The following is a 26,407-nucleotide window of genomic DNA, read 5'->3' as shown; positions in this document are numbered from 1 at the left end:
TTCAAGTATAATCTATGAAATATTCTAAGGTGGAAAAAAGTGTACAATAGGATTTGAACAATAGTCCTATGAATTTACCCTAATTCTCACTAATCATGAAACTGTATGATAACGGTCCACTTGTCGTGAACCGTGCGCAAGGTTCCAGGTTTAACCTGCTACGTGTGGTCTGATTTCCTCAATGATTCAAAAAGGCTACATGACCCAAATTATTGCACAACGTTAGCCTAATATGAGCCACAAATGCTAGCGACCATCAGGCACAATTTACACGAACGTGACAGAGGAAAGAAAGGGAAATGGAATGACGCAAAATATAAGCTATAAATGTATGTGGGTATTACTGATGGTGGCTCCCGATAGTGCTAATATTTAACATTACACAAATTGTAAAATAAAACCTGAGAAAAGCCCGGGCATAGGCTATAATTAAGACATTCTAATGCGCATGCATTAACTCGGCAGGTTCAGCCCTACAGAAGCCTATAGTTAGGGGGTCCAAATTTCATCCACGCAACTTGAGGGCACACAATTAAAATTTGTAACAACGGCACAGCTATTTGTAGCCTCTTTCACTGTGGAAAAGGGGCCGCAATTCATGTCATGTTGATTTTCAGTTTGCTTCCATATAGCTGGTTTCACATTCGTCTCCAAGCAAAAAATAAAGTATATGCTTTTTCCTCTTGGAACAGGCAGGTTCGCTCGACCTTATTCATGGAGTCCTCGGCGTAAAAGTGGAATTATGAGGCGACTAAACCAAGGTCAGAATAAGGTTTATCTGTAGACACAACTCTGCTACACCTTCATTTCTTAGATCTCCACCCCGAACAAATAGAATAGCATGCTGCTATCCTGCTTAAGTTCAAGGTCAGAACACGCATAGCGAGAAGTGCATAAAATGGGAATTACGTAAGTTTTACATGCGCTTAACTCTGGTCGGAAAAGGGGCCTAATAGAATAGGAACTTGAGGGTAGAGCGTTGTTTACTGTTTTACTTAATCAAGAGTGACCAATGCAGCAGCTTCAGCCAACGCTCAGCTCTTGACCGATGGGCGTCCCCACACAATTTGAATGAGTGGAACGGACATTCTAGATTCTACTAATTCTAACTCAACTGGTGCCCTTTCTCTCCCCGTGACACTGCCAGTTAGGCCTAGAATAACCCTGATAAAGAAAGCCTTGTGATGCAGGAGAACTGAGTTAACGAACAAGACTCTTCATGCCTCCAGACCTAATCAACAGCACATGGTAATGTGTGAAATGGAATCAAGGCTGGAATTACACTGAACAAAAATATAAACGCAGTATGCAACAATTTCAACTGATTACAGTTCACATAAGGAAATCAGTCGATTGAAATACCTTCATTAGACACTAATCTATGGATTTCACTTGACTGGGAATACTGATTTTCATCTATTGGTCATATACCTTTTTTTAAGTAGGGGTGTGGATCAGAAAACTGGTGAGTATCTGGTGTGACCACCATTTGCCTCATGCAGTATGACACATCTCCTTCGTATTTATTATGGATCCCCATTAGCTACTGCCTTGGCAGAAGCTACTCTTCCTGGGGTCCAGCAAAATTAAGGCAGTAATACATTACAATACAGTCATAACAGATTATACAGCATTTTAAATGTGTGCCCTCAGGCCTCTACTACCACATCTATAACACAAAATCCATGTGTACATACATGTGTGTGTATAGTTTGTGTGCATCTGTCAACGTTTGTGTTGCTTCACAGTCCCTGCTGTTCTGTAAGGTGTATTTTTATCTGTTTTGTAAATCTAATTTTACTGCTAGCAATGAGTTACTTGGTGTGGAATAGAATTCCATGTAGTCATGGCTCTATGTAGTACTGTGAGCCTCCCATAGTCTGTTTGTCACGCCCTGACCTGAGAGAGCCTTTATTCTCTGTTTGGTTAGGTCAGGGTGTGACATGAGGTGGGCATTCTATGTTTTCTATTTCTTTTGTGTTTAGCCGAGTATGGTTCCTAATCAGAGGCAGCTGTCTATTGTTGTCTCTGATTGGGAATCATACTTAGGCAGCCCTTTTTCCCTCCTTCAGTTGTGGGATCATGTTTTTGTACAGCTCAGTAAAGCCTGCAGAATGTGACATTCGTTTTCCTTTGTTTGTTGTTTTGATTTAGTGTTCTGAGTTATAATAAATCTTGATCATGAGCACTTACCACGCTGCACCTTGGTCTCCTCTCTACGACGATCGTCACAGTTCTGGACTTGGGGACTGTAAAGAGACCTCTGGTGGCATGTCTTGTGGGGTATGCATGGGTGTCCGAGCTGTGTGCCAGTAGTTCAAACAGACCACTCGGTGCATTCAACATGTCAATACCTCTCACAAATACAAGTAGTGATGAAGTCAATCTCTCCTCCACTTTGAGCCAGGCGAGATTGACATGCATATTATTGTTAGCCGTGCTGCCCTGTTCTGAGACAATTGCAAGTCCCTCTTTGTGGCACCTGAACACACGACTGAACAGTAGTCCAGGTGCAAGAAAACTAGGGCCTGTAGGACTTGCCTTGTGGATAGTGCTGTTAAGAAAGCAGGGCAGCGCTTTATTATAGACCAACTTCTCCCCATCCTAGCTACTGTTGTATACATTTGTTTTGACCATAGCAGTTTACAATCCAGGGTTACTCCAAGCAGTTTGGTCTCCTCAACTTGCTGACGTGTATAGTGTTGCGTCATCAGCATACATAAACACACTGGCTTCACTGAAAGCCAGTGGCATGCTGTTAGTAAAGATTTTAAAAAGTAAGGGGCCTAGACAGCTGCCCTGGGGAATTCCTGATTCTACCTGGATTTTGTTGGAGAGGCTTCCATTAAAGAACACCCTCTGTAGTCTGTTAGACAGGTCACTCTTTATCCACCATACATCATTGGGTGTAAAGCCATAACACATACGTTTTTACAGCAACAGACTTTGATTGATAATGTCAAAAGCCGCACTGAAGTCTAACAAAACAGCTCCCCCCATCAATTTCTCTCAGCCAGTCGTCAGTCATTTGTGTAAGTGCTGTGCTTGTTGAATGGCCTTCCCTATAAGCGTGCTGAAAGTCTTGTCAATTTGTTTACTGTAAAATAGCATTGTATCTGGTCAAACATTTTTTTTCCCCAAAAAGTTTATTAAGGCTTGGTAACAGGCTGATTGGTCGGCTATTTGAGCCAGTTAACTGCTTATGGATCAGTGGGCGTCCCACCTCGACAGCTTCCGGTGAAATTGCAGAGCTCCAAATTGAAATTAAATTACTCTAAATATTATATTTTCATAAAATCACAAGTGCAATACATCAAAATAAACGTTAACTTGTTGTTAATCCTGCCGCCGTGTCAGATTTCAAGAAGGCTTTACGGCGAAAGCAAACAATACGATTATCTGAGGACAGCGCTCAGCACACAAAACATTACAAACAGTTAGCGGCCAAGTAGATTAGTCACGAAAGTCAGAAATGGCAATAAAATTAATCACTTACCTTTGATCTCTGTATGGTTACACTCACAAGACTCCCGGTTACACAATAAATGTTCGTTTTGTTTGATAAAGTCCCTCTTTATATCCAAAAACCTCAATTTTGTTGGCGCGTTTTGTTTAGTAATCCAATAGCTCAAATGCGGTCACAACGAGCAGACGAAAATTCCAAATAGTATCCGTAAAGTTCGTAGAAACATGTCAAACGATGTTTATAATCAATCCTCAGGTTGTTTTTAGCCTAAATAATCGATAATATTTCAACCGGACAATATTTCAACCAGACAATAGCTTCATCAATATAAAAGAAAAACAAGAAAGGTGCGCTCTCGGTCGCACACAGCAACCAGCTCTGAGTGAGTGGACCCTGGGATGTCCCCAATGTGGTCATTCTCCCTAATTTTTCAGAATAAAAGCCTGAAACAATGTCTAAAAACTGTTCACAACTAGTGGAAGCCATAGGGAACGCAATCTGGGTCATAACCATTTATATGGTCGATAGGCTTTCAATGGAAAAACACCCATTTCAAAATAATGGCACTTCCTGGATGGATTTTCCTCAGGTTTTCGCCTGCCATATCAGTTCTGTTATACTCACAGACATTATTTTAACAGTTTTTGAAACTTTAGAGTGTGCATATCCTAGCTTCTGGGCCTGAGTAGCAGGCAGTTTACTTTGGGCACGCTTTACATGCAAAATTCCAAATGCTGCCCCCTATCCTGAAAAAGTTAAGGGGGTTTTACTATTCTTAGGTAGGGGAATAACTTGTGTTCCCTCCAGGTAGGAGGGCACACACTTTCTAGTAGGCTTACATTTAATATATGGCAAATAAGAGTGGCAATTTCATCTGCTATTATCCTCAGTAATATTCCATCCAAGTTGTCAGACCCCGGTGGCTTGTCATTGATGATAAACAATATATTTTACTTTACGGAATTCAAAATTACAATGCTTGTCTTTTCATAATTTGGTCAGATATACTTGGATGTGTAGTGTCAGCATTTGTTGCTGGCATGTCATGCCTAAATTTGCTAATCTGCCAATTAGAAAAATGATTAAAGGAGTTGGCAATATCAGTGGGTTTTGTGATGAATGAACCATCTGATTCAATGAATGATGATATAGAGGTGATCCGGCTGTTGATTGTGGAATGTGGTCCCACTCCTCTTCAAAGGCTGTGTGAAGTTGCTGGATATTGGTGAGAACTGGAACACGCTGTTGATCCAGAGCATCCCAAACACGCTCTATGGGTGACATGTCTGGTGAGACATGTCAGAACTGGGACATTTTCAGCTTCCAGGAATTGTGTAAAGATCCTTGCGACATGGGGGCATGCATTATCATGCTGAAACATGAGGTGATGGTGGGGATGAATAGCACGACAATGGGCCTCAGGATCTCTTCACGGTGTCTCTGTGCATTCAAACTGCCATCAATAAAATGCATTTGTGTTCATTGTCCATAGCTTATGCCTGTCCATACCTTAACCCCACCGCCACCATGGGTGACATCAGAAAACCGCTTGCCTGCACGACGCCATACATGTGGTCTGCGGTTTTGAGGCCTGTTGGGCGTACTGACAAATTCTCTAAAACGAAGTTGGAGGTAGCTTATAGTAGAGAAATTAACATGCCTGCAGTCAGCATGTCAATTGCACGCTGCCTCAAACTTCACATCTGTGGTGTTATGTTGTGACAAAACTTCACATTTTAGTGGCCTTTTATTGTCCCTGGCACAAGGTGCACCTGTGTAATGATCAGGATGTTTAATCAGCTTCTTGATATGCCACCTGTCAGGTGGATGGATTATCTTGGCAAAGGAGAAGTGCTCACTGACAGGTATGTTAAACAAAATTTTAGTGAAATTAGCTTTTTGTGCATATGGAACATTTCTTGGATCTTTTATTTCAGCTCATGAAACATGAGACCAACACTTTACATGTTGCGTTTATATTTTTGTTCAGTGATTTGACTGAACAACACTCTACTGACTCCTTGTGAATTTGGTCTGTGTATGTGTGCCTTGTGTCTTCCTCTCTCTGTTGTGGTCACTCTACGTGTGGCGCTATTGTTTGTGCCTTCTCTCCATCCTTCAATCGCTCTTCTGTCTTCTCCCTGTCATTCTCGTCTTTGATTTTATCTTCTTCAATTCCTCCATCAAGCATGTTTTCTTGTAAACGTCTCCAATTTACTGGAAAACGTGTCTCTGTGTTTATGTGAGGGTCTTGTATCATCTGCCAAATGCTCAATTTAACAAATTCCTTGGGCTTAATAAAACTGTTAAATAAACACAACCATCAGTGAGCTTTAGGGCTAAGGAGGCCCTAAAGCCTCACAACACAAAGGTCCTTTCAATCCCCTCAGGAAGAGGGACTCAGGGTCAGACTGAGCCAAAGTGCTTCTGCAGCAGTAAGTAGCCTTGCACGAGCATTGGCTTGTCCGAGCCAGAACAGCTCATAGGGCAGGAGTCTGTTTTTTTCTGTAGCTTGAGGCAGATTGATGTACAAGTTGTTTTTTATTTATTTATTTATTACACCTGTAATTAGACAGCGGGGGGATAATTACAGGTGTAAAAAAAAAAAAAAAAAAAAAAACGATCAATGAAATGCATACAAGGATAACCCCAACTCATTCCCCCCCCCGTTAGTACCCATACACCCGACAACATCCCCCCCCCCCCCCCCCCCCCCCCCACACTGGTTAAATGGGAGAGAGTGAGATGGTTGCCATTTTGCAGAACTAATCTTCTCTAGTTTACATTGTTTAAGGGATATCTCAGTGAAGACCACCTCTTCCAGGGCAATGGGAAGTATTGAACTACAGAAATTCAGCCGTGTCAATATATTCATTTTGACAATAGATATTCTGCCAGTTAAAACAACTGAAAATATGTTTTCATTTACCGAGGTCGGATTGAATTGATTTGAGCGTTCTGTTAAAGTTTCTGGCAAGGGTTTAATCTAAGGAAAGAACTATATTTACTCCCAATTATTTAAATTGGGAAACAATTGGTATTCCATAAGTAGAGATGGAGTCTACCATCGGCGTCTTGAGGCAGTAGGGCTGATTTGGTTAGATACCTTTTATAGCTTGAGATGAAGCATTGAATATCATAGATAAATTCAGTGTTTGGGAGCAATAGAGATACTTTGTCTAGATATGGTAAAATATAATCGAGCGTGTAATGAGATTAAGTGATCAGTAGATTTTAGTGAAATTTGTGTTATTTCCTTCGATTGATGAATTGCCTGGGCCAGGGGTTCCATGAGTAAGAATTGCAAAGGTGAAATTGGATTTCCTTGTCTGCTGCTTCTAGTGATTCTGAATGGAGCAGAGCAGATATTACCTGTTATAACTATGGCTAGATGAGAATGCAGTTAAATAAAGGAATAGCTTGAGTGGAGATGGCGTCGCTGGTACAGCCAAGTAGGGAGAAACATCAGTAAGACAAGCAGGGCTGGAGCTCTTTATCAGGCATCTCTGTCTCTGAAGTTCACAGCTACTCATCCTCTGTAGGTAGGCTGGAACATCCACCAGTGAAAGTGTAGAATCCACCTGGGTGATGCTTGGAAGCTATAAGTGTCTGAGAGACCCATACCTCTAGCCTCGTACGAACCACAAGACTACCACACCTCTAGCCTCGTACGAACCACAAGGCTACCACACCTCTACCCTCGTACGAACCACAAGGCTACCACAACTCTAGCCTCGTATGAACCACAAGGCTACCACAGCTCTAGCCTCGTACGAACCACAAGGCTACCACAGCTCGGAAGTAATCAGGAGCAGTCTCTTACGAGGTGAGCCTCTGTCATCTGAGTTCAGTGTCAATAGGGAATTTCCAGAACTTGTTTATTTCAACTTCCTGTTCATTTTTGCTAACAAACGTTGTCTCTGTCGTAGCCAGCAATCATATCCACCAATCATTGAGCAGGCTGATAGGTAGTTGATTATACTCCCTGTGGTGCTGTCTCTGGTTTTCTCATTGTAAGTCATTCGGATCACTTTTAATATTTCAGTCCTGTGTGAATAAGCCCTCTGTAATTGCCTCTGATGTTCTTTCTAATGTTCCTGGCATGATGGCTCTATGGTTTTCTGGAATTTTATGAGTATCTTTGTATTAGTCGCCAGTCAGTCCAGTGTAGATGGAGTCTGAGGGAAAAGTAAGGGTCTCTGATGGTCCATTTGAGGATTGTAGGTCAACTCAATAATAACTCACTCACTCACACTCCTTCCTCCCTCTCAGCTCTTGACACCCTTGGGTGACATAGGGATAAATTAAAATTATGCCCACCTAGCCCTCCTGCCAGCAATATGTGGTGATTTGGGCTGCTGGGTGCAGGGAGCTGGATACAAAGACGTTATAGTTTATTGACTTTTCCTAATCCGCCGGAACCAAAGACAGGATTTTCCTCCATGGCAACATAACAGGACTCTGATGGCTCTTAAACTCCGATATCATCAGATGGTGCATGCTTCAGTCTACTTCTTGTTTCTCTCATTGTGATATGTGGGTTGTAAAGATAAAACAAAATACAACATTCAAGTGTTCCTCTCTTTCGCTGACTGTCCTTTTGATCCTACGCTTTTATGTGTAAGAAGCTGTCGAAGTGACTGTGGTGTCTTTGTCCTCCATTGCTACCGCCTTTCAGGTGATCCTTCTCTCCAAGCCAAGTGTACTGTGTAAGCACTTGTACATACTTGTGCTTACGTGAAAATAATGTTTATTCTCCCTCTCCAACTGCTTGTGTGTGCATTTGGTATATTAGCAATGACTTCCTGTTATTGTCTCCCCAGGTTTGCTGACACGCTTCAAAGTGAGCCCCAGCTACATCAATTACGCGTGTGTGTGTGTGTTTTCTCAGGTGTTCTGACCCTCTCTGGTGTCAGCCTGTACATCAGTTACTCCCAACAGGCGCTGGCTGAGACTGAGAGGCTGGTGGGGGCTGAGCGTTTGGCCCAGGTGGTCAGCACCTCTTTCGGCTGGTCCCTCGCCCTGGCCTGGCTCTCCTTCTGCCTGGAGGTCATCACTGGCCTGCTGCTGCTGCTAGCTGCACGCCTAGCCACCCTGCAGCACGGACCACAAGGCCACGGCTGGCCTCTCCATGTTGTAACCTAACCCAAGAGGCAGATGTCACAAGAACTGGATAACCAACTGGCCCAGAACTGTACCTTGAATTTTCTAATTATTTGTATATGTGCCTATCTGGCACCACAAATTAAGTTCCCTCTGGAAAAATTGTTCTTTAAGTATTTTTTTTTTTTCATCCAAAATGCCATATGTGGTTTAGTCTATGGGCAAAACAGTTGAGATTTAGTGCCATCTTTTGGTGTGATAAGTCACTACATTTCAATTGACAAATGCCCCCAAATACCAAATTGTATTATTGTGGTCCTATAGGATGAGAAATGAAATGTACTAGAACTACGGGCCTCAACCACAAGTCACTCTGAATGGCTGTTAGCGGTCAAGGGGTGTCATTTTAGAACATTGACAAGTGAAGGGTAATAGGAAAGAAGTATGTATCATGAGTGGATGTACTCAAAGCAAAAGCCATAGTAGAAATACTCAGAGCAGACTCAGGGTGCATCTCAAGTGAATCCTTACCACTGCTACACCTGGCTATCAGCGGAGCCTTGTCTGGCAGCAAAACAGTTAATTCAGCCTCATTTACTGCCTGTTTTAAAAAACATAGCTGATATGGCTGACTTGCCTCAACAAATGTGATTTCTACTGTCAATTGAGATGTACAAACTATGGCATTAAAAAGTGATGAGTGGATAAGAGGCCATCTGTAATTTTGATTAAGAAATTAGGAGACTAAATTACTTGGCGTTACCTTAGATTGTAAGCTGTCATGGTCAAAACATATAGATTCAATGGTTGTAAAGATGGGGAGAGGTCTGTCTGTAATAAAGAGATGCTCTGCTTTTTTGACACCACACTCCAAAAAGCAAGTTCTGCAGGCTCTAGTTTAGTCTAATCTTGATTATTGTCCAGTCGTGTGGTCCAGTGCTGCAAGGAAAGACCTCCTCTTCCTTGTAATCAGAGGCCTGATATAAATACTATGCATGTCAGTCTCTCTTAGCTAAGAGTTGAGGAGAGACTGACTGCATCACTTCTTTTAATAAGAAACATTAATGTGTTGAAAATCCCCAATTGTTTGCATAGTCAACATACACACAGCTCTGACACACACTTACCCCACCAGACATGCCACCAGGGGTCTTTTCACAGTCCCCAAATCCAGAACAAATTCAAGAAAGCGTACAGTATTATATAGAGCCATTATTGCATGGAACTCCGTTCCATCTCATATTGCTTAAATAAACAGCAAACCTGTTTTTTTTTTTTTAAAACAGATAAAGCAACACCTCACAACACAACGCCTCTCCCCTATTTGACCTAGATAGTTTGTGTGTATGCATTGATATGTAGGCTACGTGTACCTTTTTAAGAAATGTATGTACAGTTGAAGTCAAGTTTACGTACACTTAGGTTGGAGTCATTAAAACTTGTTTTTCAACCACTACACAAATTTCTTGTTAACAAACTATAGTTTTGGCAAGTCGGTTAGGACATCTACTTTGTGCATGACACAAGTCATTTTTACCAACAATTGTTTACAGACAGAGAGATTATTCCACTCAAAATTCACTGTATCACAATTCCAGTGGGTCAGAAGTTTACATACACTAAGTTGACTGTGCCTTTAAACAGCTTGGAAAATTCCAGAAAATGATGTCATGGCTTTAGAAGCTTCTGATAGGCTAATTGACATAATTTGAGTCAATTGGAGGTGTCCCTGTGGATGTATTTCAAGGCCTACCTTCAAACTCAGTGCCTCTTTGCTTGACATCATGGGAAAATCAAAAGAAATTAGCCAAGACCTCAGAAAATAATTGTAGACCACAAGTCTGGTTCATCCTTGGGAGCAATTTCCAAATGCCTGAAGGTACCACGTTCACCTGTACAAACAATAGTATGCAAGTATAAACACCATGGGACCACGCAGCCGTCATACCGCTCAGGAAGGAGACGCGTTCTGTCTCCTAGAGATGAACGTACTTTGGTGTGAAAAGTGCAAATCAATCCCAGAACAACAGCAAAGGATCTTGTGAAGATGCTGGAGGAAACAGGTACAAAAGTATCTATATCCACAGTAAAACGAGTCCTATATCGACATAACCTAAAAGGCCGCTCAGCAAGGAAGAAGCCACTGCTCCGAAACCGGCATAAAAAAGCCATACTATGGTTTGCAACTGCACATGGGGACAAAGATTGTACTTTTTGGAGAAATGTCCTCTGGTCTGATAAAACAAAAATAGAACTGTTTGGCCATAATGACCATTGTTATATTTGGAGGAAAAAGGAGGAGGCTTGCAAACCGAAGAATACCATCCCAACCGTGAAGCACAGGGGTGGCAGCATCATGTTGTGGGTGTGCTTTGTTGCAGGAGGGACTGGTGCACTAAACAAAATAGATGGCATCATGAGCAAGGAAAATTATGTGGATATATTGAAGCAATATCTCAAGACATCAGTCAGTTAAAGCTTGGTCGCAAATGGGTCTTCCAAATGGAGAATGACCCCAAGCATACTTCCAAAGTTGTGGCAAAATGGCTTAAGGACAACAAAGTCAAGGTATTGGAGTGGCCATCACATAGCCCTGACCTCAATCCTATAGAAAATTTGTGGGCAGAACTGAAAAAGCATGCGCGAGCAAGGAGGCCTACAAACCTGACTCAGTTACACCAGCTCTGTCAGGAGGAATGGGCCAAAATTCACCCAACTTATTGTGGGAAGCTTGTGGAAGGCTACCGGCAACGTTTGACCCAAGTTAAACAATTTAAAGGCAATGCTACCAAATACTAATGACGTAAATGTAAATGTACTAATTGAGTGTATGTAAACTTCTGACCCACTTTGAATGTGATGAAAGAAATAAAAGCTGAAATAAATAATTCTCTCTACTATTCTGACATTTCACATTCTTAAAATAAAGTGGTGATCCTAACTGACCTAAGACAGAATTTTTACTAGGATTAAATGTCAGGAATTGTGAAAAACTAAGTTTAAATGTAGTTGGCTAAGGCGTATGTAAACTTCCGACTTCAACTGTAGTTCTGTCTTTGAGCTGTTCTTGTCTATTAATGTTCTGTATTATGTCATGTTTTGTGTGGACCCCAGGAAGAGTAGCAGTTGCTTTTGCAACAGCTAATGGGGATCATAATAAAATACCAAATGAGCATGCTAAAACGGACGTAGTCAATATAACAATTTGTTCAGCACTTTTGAAATGTACAGTGACAGAATTCAGAACATGGGCCGTTCTTACAGTATTCTCCCTGTACACCAAGTCAGAACTGTAGGATAAATAAATGGAATAAAGGGGGCATATAAGCAGAAACTGAAAACTCTTACAATATTCGATGATGGAATTTCTCTAGAACAGGCTATAGGCTACATGTGCACCACCAAGTCAGAACAGTAGGCTAAGTTATGAGGGGGAAAGGGACCAAATTATTAGGGTGAGGCACATGGGCTACTAACAGTTTACTACACAACATACACTTAGTATTACTTTCTTTGCTACAGTGTACATATATATCTTCCTGGCATCTTACATAATTTATTCAGCAGCATACAATACATTTTTGGACTCACTTTGTTGTGCTGTGCTTACTTGAACAGGAAGGTGGCCTTGGCGGTCTTTCTTGTGGGCAAATTTTGTCATCAAAACCTGTCATTCTCTGGATTTATGGGGTTTTCAAGACAACTGGGAACTCGGAGAAAAAAAACAAGGTTGAATCATAACATCAGTGATCTTCAGGTTGGAGCTCTAGAAAGAAGCCAGAGTTCCTGACTTGGAATTCCGAGTTGGATGACCGTTCAAAACGCATCTTCCCAGTTGTTTTGAATGTGGCAGAAGTCATGCTGGATTAACAGCATGGCCAATGTATTCAACCTTTTCTGGCCCATGGTGTTGCATGTTTATCATTTTAAGCTTGTAAAAGAGACCCTTAAACCCAGACATGGACCACATACCCTCTCCACTGAATAGCAGGCTAGTGATTGCTTTGCAACACTTGCAGTTAGCCACGGATTCCCAGCACCCAAGGGACTTGAATTTTCGAGCTCTCCTATTCAGATTTTGCGGCGACGTAGTGTTCCCATGAGTGACAGAACACTGAGCCAATCACGGCGCAACTAGCAAACATTACAAACCCCTACTCTCTTTATTTTCCGCTGGCTGCACTACCACCACAGGAAACACTGAGCTAGGCTGAAACACCTGCATTTGGAGCTACCTTACTCAAGAAAACAATAAAGAGACCATGTGTGTATGTGGCGTTATTAACTCCATTTTTTTTTTTTTTTTTACATTGCAAACTGATATGTGACACGTATTAATGCCAAAATAACATGCAAAACAGGCAACAGCAAAAATGGTTGTTAAACAAGTGGGGCTCAAATCAGAAGTGGCCCTGCCACAAGCAAAGAAAAAGACAAGGGCCTGGATTCAATCCAATCAGCAGTTTATCTGCGTTATAGCACGCTTTATATTTTAAAGGTCATTTCTGATTGAGCAGACCTATGCCGTGCTTACTGTGAATGTGATCTCTGTGGACGCTGAAATAAATAAGCTTTTAAAAGGTGCATAGCTGGCAAAACGCAAATGGAATTAATCCCAGGCAAGGACACAGCAGCCTACATACAGAACACAACAAAAATAATAATCCAAGATTTAAGTGTTCCGCAGGGCTGATAATAGCAGTGGTTGTGGTGCGCTGTGCGTGGAGGGAAGGTCAGAGCAGAAAGGCTTTTGAATGACTGCTGCTTGACCTTTATCAACAATGGGCCAGTGGGAGAGAGAGGTAACCTTCTCAGCAGCCCAACCGTGTCCATGCTTGCCAGTCGCTGGCTCTGAGCTGTGCTTTGCTGCTCTATAACCAACCTGGTCTCAGAACATTTTGTATTGTTCTTTACGTAAATCCGAGACACTCATTTTAGTATGATGTGTCAAGAACCAATTTGACTGAGCTTAAAGAATTTTCGAAAGAATAATGGGAAAATGTTGCACGATCCAGGTGTGGCAAGCTCTTAGAGACTTACCCAGAAAGAGTCACAGCTGCCAAAGGTGCTTCCAGAAAGTATTGACTCAGGTGTGTGAATACTTCTGTAAAATATGTATTTCTGTATGACATTTTCTATGAATTTGAAAAAAAATCTAAAAACATGTTTTCACTTCGTCATTATGGGCTATTGTGTGTATACATTTTGAATTCAGGCTGTATGCAACAACAAAATATGGAATAAATCAAGGGGTATGAATACTTTCTGAAGGCATACATCTACGCTCTAACTAAACATTTAAAAAAAAATATTTGTAGTGTGTTTTAAATTAAAATACATTGGTTTTCTCAGAAAATCCCAATTTTTGTCACATCCTGATCTGTTTCACCTGTCTTGTGCTTGTATCCAGCCCCTCCAGGTGTCGCCCATCTTCCCCATTATCCCCTGTGCATTTATACCTGTGTTTTCTGTTTGTCTGTTGCCAGTGCGTCTTGTCTCGTCAAGCCTACCAACGTGTTTTTCCCATACTCCTGTTTCTCTCTCTCTACCCCGTTTTTCTTGTTTTTCCAGTTTTGACCTCTCTGCCTGCCCTGACCCTGCCTGCCGTTCTGTACCTTACCGGCTCTGCCCTGGATTACTGACCTCTGCCTGCCCTTGACCTGTCGTCTGCCTGCCAGGTTTTGTTAATAAACATCTGTGATTCGAACTGTGCATCTGGGTCTTATCCTGAGTTGTGATAATTGTGGCATGTCCAATGTCATGTTGGTCCGACTTAAAGATTTTAACCCACTTAACATCCCCAACTTTCCCCAAGTGTTCACAACCAATGTAAAGCCCTAATAACATTTGTTGCTTTGACAAAGTGATTTCTGAAGATGTATTATTTATTTCATTTGATTAGTGATTCATGTCCCTCAGGTTTAAGGTCAACCCTGTTACGTCAACTGAACTCTCGTTTAAATATGGTGAAATGATTCCTTTTTAAAATATTTTTTTTTCAAAAGGAGTTGGAAAAACATGTTTGTTATGATGTTAAAACGTGCTTTTTATGACAAAATGTTAAAATTAGGTGAAATAAAAAGTTAACACTACCCGAAAAGGCACTCTATTCGTGGAACAAAACTTCTGTGTTCACTGATCTGTGTCCATTTCTATGACCACAGACAGACTAGTGCCTACTACCTGTCCTATAGGACCAGGGCTAGGGGCTGTAGAGAACACCTGTCATCCAAAGGTGCATTAGAGAGTTCCACAAACACAGAGAAAGTGTTTCTCACAGTTCCTCTTTTTCCCTTCCAGGCATCCATTTTCAAACGTCAGGTCTAGCAAATACCTCCGAAGGCGTTTCTCTTAGTGTAAAGGATGTCACGCTGCTTGCTTAGCCAGTACCACTTCCTCCCGATTCGGCCCGTGCCTGGCGTGAACTCAGGACGTCTGCCTTACAAACACATGTAGCGCCCTCCTCAAGCGTCTTAACCGATCGCGCCACCTCAAAAGCTAGCTAATGAGGCGACGCAAGCGGGACACTTAAGTGTCCAATATGTCACCCAGGCAGGCAGACCTTTCCTGCAAACAGCAGTCCCACTATAGTGAAAAATATAGATAGAACAAAGAGTACATATGAGGACCCCACCACAGTGTTGTTGGGTAGTTTATAAGGTTGACCCCCGACCTCATCGATGTAAAATCCTATAGGAAATATCAGAGCCGCCATACAAAACAGGATCACTGTGGAGGAGAGAGAAAACATTTTACAAACACAGTCGTCTTAAAAACACTATTCACACTGCATAGAATTTAGGGAGCAATATCTCTTACAACATTGAAAAAATAGGCAGCATCAGTGTAAACAACGTCAGGCTAAATTCTACATTGCGTTTTCATGGGCACTGAAGCCTGATCTAAGTGACATACTGTATATCAGCTTATCATGTAGTGTGACTAGTCTGAATACCTAAAATCACACAGTTATGTCTAGTCATTATGATCAATAACTCCCAGAATAAACTAATTCAGACATAACTCACAACTCTTATATCAAAATAGACCATAGATTTTAAATATATATATATATATATATCTTTACACCTGAGCGCTCAACAAAATCAATTTACATTGTCATATTACATTGTCATTACTTAATTATTATACCTCAAGGTTATTTTTGCCCAATAATGATTCAGCTAAAATAACCTCTCGAAGTATAATAATAACAAAGAATGTTATTTCGTCATATCCCTTGGACCACTAAAATCCCTCCTACTGGTTTTAGGTCTGCTAATAGCAGCCCCATGGTCTCTTTCCCTCTTAAAATAGCACCAGACCCATTTACTGTAGCCTACGTGTTCAAGGAGCCACTCAGCACAGCCACAGTTTCCACACAAAAGCTTTTCCTAAAATGAAACCCAAGTGACATTCATCTCAAATCAATTCGCTAACATCCATTAGTGATATAACAACAATCTTAAGGTGCTTTGAAGCTGTAGGCCAACTAATGGTTATGCCTCAAATGACCCTGGCCTATTCCCTAGTCTGTACGACTTTAACCAGAGCCCACATAGGGGATAATGGGGGATTATGTCTGGCCCCACTCATGAATGAAAGGGTGACTTAGTGTTGGCTATGTTTCTGTATTTATCATATTGTGGTTTTTGTCTCTTTGCCGTCACTGTAAACAAGAACTGGTTCTCCATTGACCTGCCTGGTTGAATAACCGTTAAATAAGTCAAAATGAAACATACTCCCAGTGAAGGCAATCCAGCGGGCGTAACGAGTGGCTTCACGGTACCAGTGTGATAACACTAGCAGGCCGCAGGTCACCGTGAGGGAGATGATGCCCAGGATGATGAAGAAGAGGGTGGTGACCCACTCTGGGGGCAGCCGCGGGGGGATACAGGTCCGGTCACGTCCGTGGATGGTCTGGCACTGCCGCACCAGGCCTACCGTCAGGGAACCTAGAGACAGAGACAGAGAGAGAGAGAGAGAGAGAGAGAGAGACAGATCAGTCAGGGTTAGATCACACATGACCAGCAGTCCCGCTGTCAGAGCACCTACAGAGAGAGTGCTTAATCACATAGACACACAGAGGGAGAGTATCTTTCATCACACACAGAGCATACTCTCGCTGGTCAACTGTGCTGTCCCACCACAAGATGTACACATTGTTTTATTAGAAGAAGCATAACCCATAGCAGCAGATTGCATCAGTTATGAAATATCCCTCATCTGGTGATGGTGTCCCCATTAGATAAGCTAAGATCTGTATGAGGCATGACGGCATTACATCACGTCTGGACTAATGACCTCCCTGGTGACACCGGTTTCCACTTCCAGTCCCCTGTGACCACACAAAGTACAGCTCAAGGAGGGTTGGTATAATAACAAGGCTGAAGAGTGGGACTCCTAGGCCCTGAACCAATGCCAGGGGTCCCTGAGGAATCAATCAATGGCCTAAGACTCAGATGGCTCAGGACCAGAGCCCCTGACACCACAGAGAGAGATGAGATAAAGGAGAGAGAGAAAAGAGAGAGTGAAGAGAGGCCTTACATCAGAAAGTAACTCACTGCCAAACTGCCTCTCCTCTCCTGCCCCAAAGCCTGGTGGGTCCAATTATGTCAGTTAGTTAGGCCTGCTGAAGACATAACGCTTTCGACAACAACATGATCATATACGAACTCCACCCTTCCTGTCTGTCCCTGACCCAACACAGAATACAGTGTCAAGAAAAAGTATGTGAACCCTTTGGAATTACCTGGATTTCTGAATAAATTGGTCATAAAATTTGATCTGATCTTCATCTTAGTCCCCAAAATAGACAAACACAGTGTGTTAAACTAATAACACACATATTATTGGATTTTTCGTGTCTATATTGAATACATCATTTAAACATTCACAGTGTAGGTTAGAAAAAGTATGTGAACCTCTAGGCTAATGACTTCTCCAAAAGCTAATTGGAGTCAGGAGTCAGCTGATCTGGAGTCCAATCAATGAGGCGAGATTGGAGACGTTGGTTAGAGCTGTCCTGCCCTATACAAAACACTTACAAAATGTGAGTTTGCTATTCACAAGAAGCATTGCCTGATGTGAACCATGCCTCGAACAAAAGAGATCTCAGAAGACCTAAGATTAAGAAGAATTGTTGGCTTGCATAAAGCTGGAAAGGGTTACAAAAGTATCTCTAAAAGCCTGGATGTTCATCTGTCCACTGTTGCTACTCTCCCTAGGAGTGACCGTCCTGCAAAGATGACTGCAAGAGCATAGCGCATAATGCTCAATGAGGTTAAGAAGAATCCTAAAGACTTACAGAAATCTATAAAACATGCTAGCATCTCTGTTGACGAGACTACGATACCTAAAACACTAAACAAGAATGGTGTTCATGGGAGGACGCCACGGAAGAAGCCACTGCTGTCCAAAAAAAACATTGCTGCACGTCTGAATTTTGCAAAAGAGCACCTGGATGTTCCACAGCGCTTCTGGCAAAAATATTCTGTGGACAGATGAAACAACTTGAGTTGTTTGGAAGGAGCACACATCACTATGTGTTGGGATAAAATGGCACAGCACACTGCCATCAAAACCTCATCCCAACTGTAAAGTATGGTGGAGTGAGCATCATGGTTTGGGGCTGCTTTGCTGCCTCAGGGCCTGGACAGCTTGCTATCATCGACGGAAAAATGAATGAAATTCATTTTGCAGGAGAATGTAAGGCTATCTGTCCGCCAATTTACGCTCAACAGAAGTTAGGTGATGCAACAGGGCAACGACGCAAAACACAGTAAGTAAAAGTAAAATCAACAACAGAACGGCTTCAACAGAAGAAAATACGCCTTCTGGAGTGGCCCAGTCAGAGTCCTGACCTCAACCCGATTTATAATGCTCTGGCATGACCTCGAGAGCGGTTCACACCAGACATCCTAAGAATATTGCTGAACTGAAACAGTTTTGTAAAGATGAACGGTCCAAAATTCCACCTGACCGTTGTACAGGTCTGATCCGCAACTACAGAAAACGTTTGGTTGAGTTTATTGCTGCCAAAGGAGGGTCAACCAGTTAATCAATCCAAGGGTTCACATACTTTTTCCACCCTGCACTGTGAATGTTTACACGGTGTGTTCTATAAAGACATGAAAACGTATGATTGATTGTGTGTTATTAGTTTAAGCAAACTGTGTTAATCTATTGTTGTGACTTAAAGATCAGATCAAATTTATTGACCAATTTATGCAGAAATCCAGGTAATTACAAATGGTTCACATACTTTTTCTTGCCACTGTATGTCAACTCAGCAACACTCAACCCCCTCGTCAGCGATTAAGGACAATTCACCAGTATAGATTTTTATGAGAGAAATGTAAAATGAAATAATTTTTTCTCGCTCTAAGTCTCTCATGAAGCGAGCAGTTTGCCAGCACCTTGTGACTTCCAGAGGCTCGGGACGGAGCGGAGAGAGGAACAGAGGCTCGGGACGGAGCGGAGAGAGGAACAGAGGCTCGGGACGGAGCGGAGAGAGGAACAGAGGCTCGGGACGGAGCGGAGAGAGGAACAGAGACTCGGGCAGAGCGGAGAGAGGAACAGAGGCTCGGGACGGAGCGGAGAGAGGCACAGAGGCTCGGGACGGAGCGGAGAGAGGAACAGAGGCTCGGACGGAGCGGAGAGAGGAACAGAGGCTCGGGACGGAGCGGAGAGAGGAACAGAGGCTCGGGACGGAGCGGAGAGAGGAACAGAGGCTCGGGACGGAGCGGAGAGAGGAACAGAGGCTCGGTACGGAGCGGAGAGAGGAACAGAGGATCGGGACGGAGCGGAGAGAGGAACAGAGGCTCGGGACGGAGCGGTGTGAGAAACAGAGGCTCGGGACAGAGCGGAGACAAGAACAGAGGCTCGGGACGGAGCGGAGAGAGGAACAGAGGATCGGGATGGAGCGGAGAGAGGAACAGAGGATCGGGACGGAGCGGAGAGAGGAACAGAGGCTCGGGACGGAGCGGAGAGAGGAACAGAGGCTCGGGACAGAGCGGAGAGAGGAACAGAGGCTTGGGACGGAGCGGAGAGAGGAACAGAGGCTCGGGACGGAGCGGAGAGAGGAACAGAGGCTCGGGACGGAGCGGAGAGAGGAACAGAGGATCGGGACGGAGCGGAGAGAGGAACAGAGGCTTGGGACGGAGCGGAGAGAGGAACAGAGGCTCGGGACAGAGCGGAGACGAGAACAGAGGCTCGGGACGGAGCGGAGAGAGGAACAGAGGATCGGGACGGAGCGGAGAGAGGAACAGAGGATCGGGACGGAGCGGAGAGAGGAACAGAGGCTCGGGACGGAGCGGAGAGAGGAACAGAGGCTCGGGACGGAGCGGAGAGAGGAACAGAGGCTCGGGACGGAGCGGAGCGGAGCGGAGAGAGGAACAGAGGATCGGGACGGAGCGGAGAGAGGAACAGAGGCTCGGGACGGAGCGGAGAGAGGAACAGAGGATCGGGACGGAGCGGAGAGAGGAACAGAGGCTCGGGACGGAGCGGAGAGAGGAACAGAGGCTCGGGACGGAGTGGAGAGAGGAACAGAGGCTCGGGACAGAGGGGAGAGAGGAACAGAGGCTCGGGACGGAGCAGAGAGAGGAACAGAGGCTCGGGACGGAGCGGAGAGAGGAACAGAGGCTCGGGACGGAGCGGAGAGAGGAACAGAGGCTCGGGACGGAGCGGAGAGAGGAACAGAGGCTCGGGACGGAGCGGAGAGAGGAACAGAGGATCGGGACGGAGCGGAGAGAGGAACAGAGGCTCGGGACGGAGCGGAGAGAGGAACAGAGGCTCGGGACGGAGCGGAGCGAGGAACAGAGGCTCGGGACGGAGTCGGAGAGAGGAACAGAGGATCGGGACGGAGCGGAGAGAGGAACAGAGGCTCGGGACGGAGCGGAGAGAGGAACAGAGGATCGGGATGGAGCGGAGAGAGGACCAGAGGCTCGGGACGGAGCGGAGCGGAGAGAGGAACAGAGGCTCGGGACGGAGCGGAGAGAGGAACAGAGGCTCGGGACGGAGCGGAGAGAGGAACAGAGGCTCGGGACTGAGCGGAGAAAGGTACAGAGGATCGGGACGGAGAGGAACAGAGGCTCGGGACGGAGCGGAGCGGAGAGAGGAACAGAGGATCGGGACGGAGCGGAGAGAGGAACAGAGGCTCGGGACGGAGCGGAGAGAGGAACAGAGGCTCAGGACGGAGCGGAGAGAGGAACAGAGGATCGGGACCGAGCGGAGAGAGGAACAGAGGATGGAGAAAGAGAGGTTAGAGGAGAGAAGAACAGAGGATGGAGAAAGAGAGGTTAGAGGAGAGAGGAACTAAGGCTGGAGAAATAGCAGAGAGAGGAACAGTGGCCTTGGCACAACCATTTTTTATCTATTGGATTAGAGAGATGGATGGAGATGAATTTAGTAATTGGACAGATCGGTCCAGTCCTGCTGAGACTAACAAATACCCCATTATGGCTCTGAAACAAGAACATACTGTACATCACTAAAGAGGGGAGGGGAGGGAGAGAATGAGTATGGACCAATATGATGAGCATCCCTTAAAGGTTTAAGGACATAGTATACTGCCCTTGATGTGAGTATGCTGGCAAGGATTGGAACTTTGTCCTTAGATGCCAGCACTGAGGCTTAGTAATAGCAATTTAGTGATTTGCCATTCGGTGTTCAGTATGTAAAGCACAGGAGGCTCCTGAGGGGAGGACGGCTCATAATAATGGCTTAAATGGAGTGAATGGAATGTTATCAAACACAGAAAGCATCTGTTTGATGTATTCTATATTCCATTTATTCAGTTCCAGCCATTACTATAAGAACATCCTCCCTAATTAAGGTGCCACCAGCCACCTGTGATGTCGAGACACACTTTGGCCTACTGTAAATGTATGTAATGTTGACCACAGCTGTTATGCCATGGCTATGGACACGGCATCCTAATGTATATAATTAATCATTACTAAACCAAACTAATGTGTCATGTTTCCTCATTCATTATAGTGGTCCAGTTTGCTTCCCAATGACCAGAATCACAAATGAATGGAAGACTAATGATATATGAACAACCCTGATACAGCTCATGTTATAGTACAGAGATCATGTTATAGGAGAGATCATGAGATCATACAGATCATGTTATAGTACAGAGATCATGTTATAGGAGAGATCATGAGATCATACAGATCATGTTATAGTACAGAGATCATGTTATAGGAGAGATCATGAGATCATACAGATCATGTTATAGTACCGGACAGAGATCTGAGTGGAAAACTTCCCATCAATGGTGTTTTTTTAACTTTAGCTGGTTTGTTTTGAAGATAAACCCTTTCATTAGTTTAGATACAGTTGAAGTCGGAAGTTTACATATGTTTAGGGTTGGAGTCATTAAAACTCATTTTTTAAACCACTCCACAAATTTCTTGTTAACAAACTATAGTTTGGCAAGTCGGTTAATTTTTCCAACAATTGTTTCAACAATTGTAATTTTTCCAACAATTGTTTACAGACAGATTATTTCACTTATAATTCACTGTATCATAATTCCAGTGCGTCAGAAGTTTACATACACTAAGTTGACTGTGCCTTTAAACAGCTTGGAAAATTCCAGAAAATAATGTCATGGCTTTAGAAGCTTCTGATAGGCTAATTGACATCATTTGAGTCAATGTGGATGTATTTCAAGGCCTACCTTCAAACTCACTGCCTCTTTGCTTGACATCATGGGAAAATCAAAAGAAATCAGCCAAGACCTCACCAAAAATCTTGTAGACCTCCACAAGTCTGGTTCATCCTTGGGAGCAATTTCCAAACGCCTGAAGGTACCACGTTCATCTGTACAAACAATAGTACGCAAGTATAAACACCATGGGACCACGCAGCCGTCATACCGCTCAGGAAGGAGACGCGTTCTGTCTCCTAGAGATGAACGTACTTTGGTGCGAAAAGTGCAAATCAATCCCAGAACAACAGCAAAGGACCTTATGAAGATGCTGGAGGAAACAGGTACAAAAGTATCTATATCCACAGTAAAACGAGTCCTATATCGACATAACTTAAAAGGCCTCTCAGCAAGGAAGAAGCCACTGCTCCAAAACCGCCATAAAAAAAGACAGACTATGGTTTGCAACTGCACGTGGGGACAAAGATCGTACTTTTTGGTCCTCTGGTCTGATCAAAAATAGAACAAAAATAGAACTGTTTGGCCATAATGACCATCAATATGGGATGCTTGCAAGCTGAAGAACACCATCCAAATCGTGAAGTACGGGGGTGGCAGCATCATATTGTGGCATAATGAGGAAGGAAAATGATGTGGATATATTGGAGCAACATCTCAAGACATCAGTCAGGAAGTTAAAGCTTGGTTGCAAATGGGTCTTCCAAATGGACAATGACCCCAAGCATACTTCCAAAGTTGTGGCAAAATGGCTTAAGGACAACAAAGTCAAGGTATTGGAGTGGCCATCACAAAGCCCTGACCTCAATCCTATAGAAAATTTGTGGGCAGACCTGAAAAAGCGTGTGCGAACAAGGAAGCTACAAACCTGACTCAGTTACACCAGCTCTGTCAAGAGGAATGGGCCAAAATTCACCCAACTTATTGTGGGAAGCTTGTGGAAGGCTACCCAAAACGTTTGACCCAAGTTAAACAATTTAAAGGCAATGCTACCAAATACTAATTGAGTGTACGTAAAATTCTGACCCACTGGGAATGTGATGAAATAAATAAAAGCTGAAATAAATCATTCTCTCTACTATTATTCTAACTATATCCTGTATCATGACACAATATTTTCCTCCTCTCTAGCAAACTTACACACCCATTCCATAGCTTGTCAATGATCTAAATGCTACTTTTTGTTCCTTGGCACTCTTGGAGACCATTTCTAATTCTTGGGACTGTTTTAGATGTGTAACACATCAGGCTTGTCTGATAGCCAGGGCTTTGAGACACAGGGAGGTGTGTGTGACTGCGTGTGATTGTGGGCCAATGTCTGTATTTAGTCAACACTTCCCCATGCAGCCCCCTGCTGCTACAGACTTCACTACAGAATACCTGCATAACAACCAGGAGGCACGTTAGTATAACTCACACACCTCTATAAACTTGTTCAAAGCTTCACCTCCTGGATAACTACTTAGAGAGGACAGAGGTTTGCTGTAAACAAATAAACCATAATGCTAACTTTCCAGAATAAAGTTCAGGTGATGAGAGACTTTTGGGTTTATTATAACATTTTCCAATCTGATGATGTCATTGTCAACATCTGTTTATCTGTGAGCAATGAGCATCAACATCTGTTTATCTGTGAGCAATGAGCATCAACATCTGTTTATCTGTGAGCAATGAGCATCAACATCTGTTTATCTGTGAGCAATGAGCATCAACATCTGTTTATCTGTGAGCAATGAGCATCAACATCTGGGTGCTGCCAAAATACTAGACTGGCAAATGAACTTAATTGTCAGGAACAACTAGGTCTATGCATTTATCCATTTCACATGAACAAAACAATATGTTTGGACCTCAGATACACAAACAGGGCCTTCCAGTCAAGGCAATTTCCTTGATAATTGAGTTGTGAGTGCTTCATCTGAAAGAATTCTACCTCCCAGCAGACCTCATCAGGAAAGACTCCACACATCTCCATTTACAAACAATGCTTCTCTCCACCTGGTAATTACTAGCAGGCAAATTAGGCTGGAACAAAAGGCTTTTAACCCTGCTTGATTTCATACCTTCTCTGTTGTGTGGGATGAAAGGAGGAAGTATCACAAGGGAAGTCAAGTCAAGCCTGTTTCTGTTCCTTCTTTGCATTGTATGTTCTACCTGAATGCTAATGGCCTGTTGTAACAGTGTAATGTAGGCTATAAATTGTACATTTTCAGGTTTGTACAAATTCTCAATGTGCTGAGCACATAAGACAGTTATAACATTGTTATAACCATGTTTTAAAACCTCAGATTCATTATGTGATGTTGGTGGTCTTGTGGGAGGGAAGTGGGATATTATATCTAGTTTGGTCCTTCCTATGTTTGAATTCTTTGTCCCGGTGTACATGATGTACAAAAAAATTAAAAGTATGATCACAAATGATACCGTTAAAATCTAAACACAGGACTCAATAAGTTACATCTCTGTCCTGGTGCCTACCGCACAACAACAAGGGGGAAATGCCACCTATCCCCGTCGTTTATGCAGTAGGCCACAGCATGGAACTACAATCTGCTGACTACAGCTGTAGCTAAAGGTCACCAGCTCATTCCAAGTAGCCTGTTTTGTAGCTGTACAACAACAACAAAGCAGTAGCCTACCTTTACTCCTGCACTTCACTTTACCATGTCCTCAGACTGGTGACTGTTGATTAAATACAAATGCCTCCGTCTGTGTCAGATGCATATAACAGACAGAGAGTGAGTGGAGAGCTGAACAGACCTCCAAGGGCATAGCTGGATAAGTGGCACTCACTTCACATCGCTCAGTCTGACACACTATTTGTCAACGGAGGTGAGTTGGTAGCTGGTACAGGAAGGCATATATGCCTTGAAGGGACATGGGGTATAGGAGCATGTTGGGGTGGAAAAGTAGAGGGCAGATCATTTATCAGCAGCTGTTTTTTTGGAGAGTGATGATGTGGATGTAGGGAGAAAGAGAGCAGGAATGCTATAAGTGTAACACAACATTTAGAAGGTCTTAGATGAGGCCTCAGTACATTCTGAAGCTCCCTTGACCTGTCAAGAGAAAGGACACCACAATGCCAAAGTGTTACATTTGGAAAAGTGTGACTGACGCAGTAGAGTGGAAAGAGAATGATTCAAAAGGTTTGGCCAATGTGAAGTGAATTTCTAGAAGAATAGTGTGTCAATGCACATTATTGACAGTCAGCTGTAGCAGCCTAGACACCAATGGTAGACAGATGGTGTGTGCATGGCTGTCAAGTAAATACGTCAATTAAGTTAAATGAGCTCACCTAACTTACCAGCTGCATCTCCTGTGTTGATCCAGTCCGGATTGGCAATACTGGCGATAGCAAAGATATCTGCTGCTAGGAAGAGACATCCTGATATGACGGTGAGTTTATCCATTTCTCAGACGTGGATGCTCTCTTCTCCTTTATATTGAGTCAAAGAGGAAAGTCTCCTCTATCTCGCCCCCTCCAAGGGCAGATAGGACAAAAGAGATTCAGGCATGGATTTCAACGTCCCATATCAATGTTTTGGTTATGCCCAGTGGATGTATTGTCATCGTCCTCTTGGTTGAAGGGCAAGCCTCTCATCTTTACGCGGCAGTCCTGGTGTAGGATTTATGCAAAGCCGTTTCCGTTCATTGCCTTATAACTATCGACTATGGCCCTGGCTATGAACGCCCACTGTTTCACCCACTACCATAGCTCAGTATTGCAACAGGGTAGCTTATGGTGTCCCGAAAATATATTTGAAAGATGAGTTGAAGGAAAACTCAAAAGTTCCGCGACAATTTTCGCCGAAATGATGTTATTTAAGAGATGCTTGCAAGAGTGCATATTATACCGCTTCTTTCCTGTGTCCGTTTATCTTCTCCATCTGAGATGTCTTCATTGCAAACAAATGAAAATTCCATAAAATACATATCTTGTATGCAATGGTCAGATTTCATAATCTGCCAATACTCCCTTCAATAGAAATACCGTTGTTTGTCCCTCCTGTAATGCCCGTCAGATGTATCCATTCGAGGTTATAATGTAGCCTGTAATGCCCGTCAGATGTATCCATTCGAGGTTATAATGTAGCCTAGCAATGTAGTGAAGGGGGAATCAGCTCAATGGAATCAGCGGTAACAAAACTCGCTGTTCTCTG

At 43.4% G+C, this 26,407-nt stretch overlaps 2 protein-coding genes across 3 annotated transcripts in view; one reads left to right on the top strand and one right to left on the bottom strand.

Moving 5' to 3' along the window:
* Nucleotides 1-11,742, top strand: part of tmem235b (transmembrane protein 235b) — a 16,867-nt gene extending 5,125 nt beyond the window's left edge. The window contains exon 4 of the mRNA XM_045710413.2: nt 8,358-11,742. Coding sequence (XP_045566369.2) covers nt 8,358-8,611 — 254 coding nt within the window. The 3' untranslated portion in view covers nt 8,612-11,742. The remainder of the gene's footprint in view (nt 1-8,357) is intronic.
* mosmo (modulator of smoothened) lies at nt 11,741-26,407 on the bottom strand. 2 transcript variants are annotated; one of them, XM_014178889.3, is made up of 3 exons: nt 25,543-26,407; nt 16,312-16,524; nt 11,741-15,298 (listed from the first exon to the last, which is right to left on the bottom strand). In XM_014178889.3, exons 1-3 carry the CDS (start codon nt 25,655-25,657, stop codon nt 15,114-15,116), a joined length of 513 nt encoding a protein of 170 aa, XP_014034364.1. In that variant the 5' UTR covers nt 25,658-26,407; the 3' UTR covers nt 11,741-15,113.

Source organism: Salmo salar, chromosome 28 (assembly GCF_965601325.2).
Source record: "Salmo salar chromosome 28, fSalSal1, whole genome shotgun sequence".
Classification (NCBI taxonomy): Eukaryota; Metazoa; Chordata; class Actinopteri; order Salmoniformes; family Salmonidae; genus Salmo; species Salmo salar.
The sequence above is the reverse complement of the archived record's forward strand: the minus strand, read 5'-3'. Positions and strand labels throughout refer to the sequence as shown.

Bases quoted from the DNA above. Each gene is read 5' to 3' on its own strand.
- mosmo (XM_014178889.3), bottom strand. From the start codon at position 25,657: ATGGATAAACTCACCGTCATATCAGGATGTCTCTTCCTAGCAGCAGAT. The intron at 16,525-25,542 runs GTGAGCTCATTT...CTCTGTCTCTAG, and splicing joins AGATGCAGCTGGTAAGTTAG to GTTCCCTGACGGTAGGCCTG. The intron at 15,299-16,311 runs GTATGTTTCATT...TCTCCTCCACAG, and splicing joins CTGGATTGCCTTCACTGGGA to TGATCCTGTTTTGTATGGCG.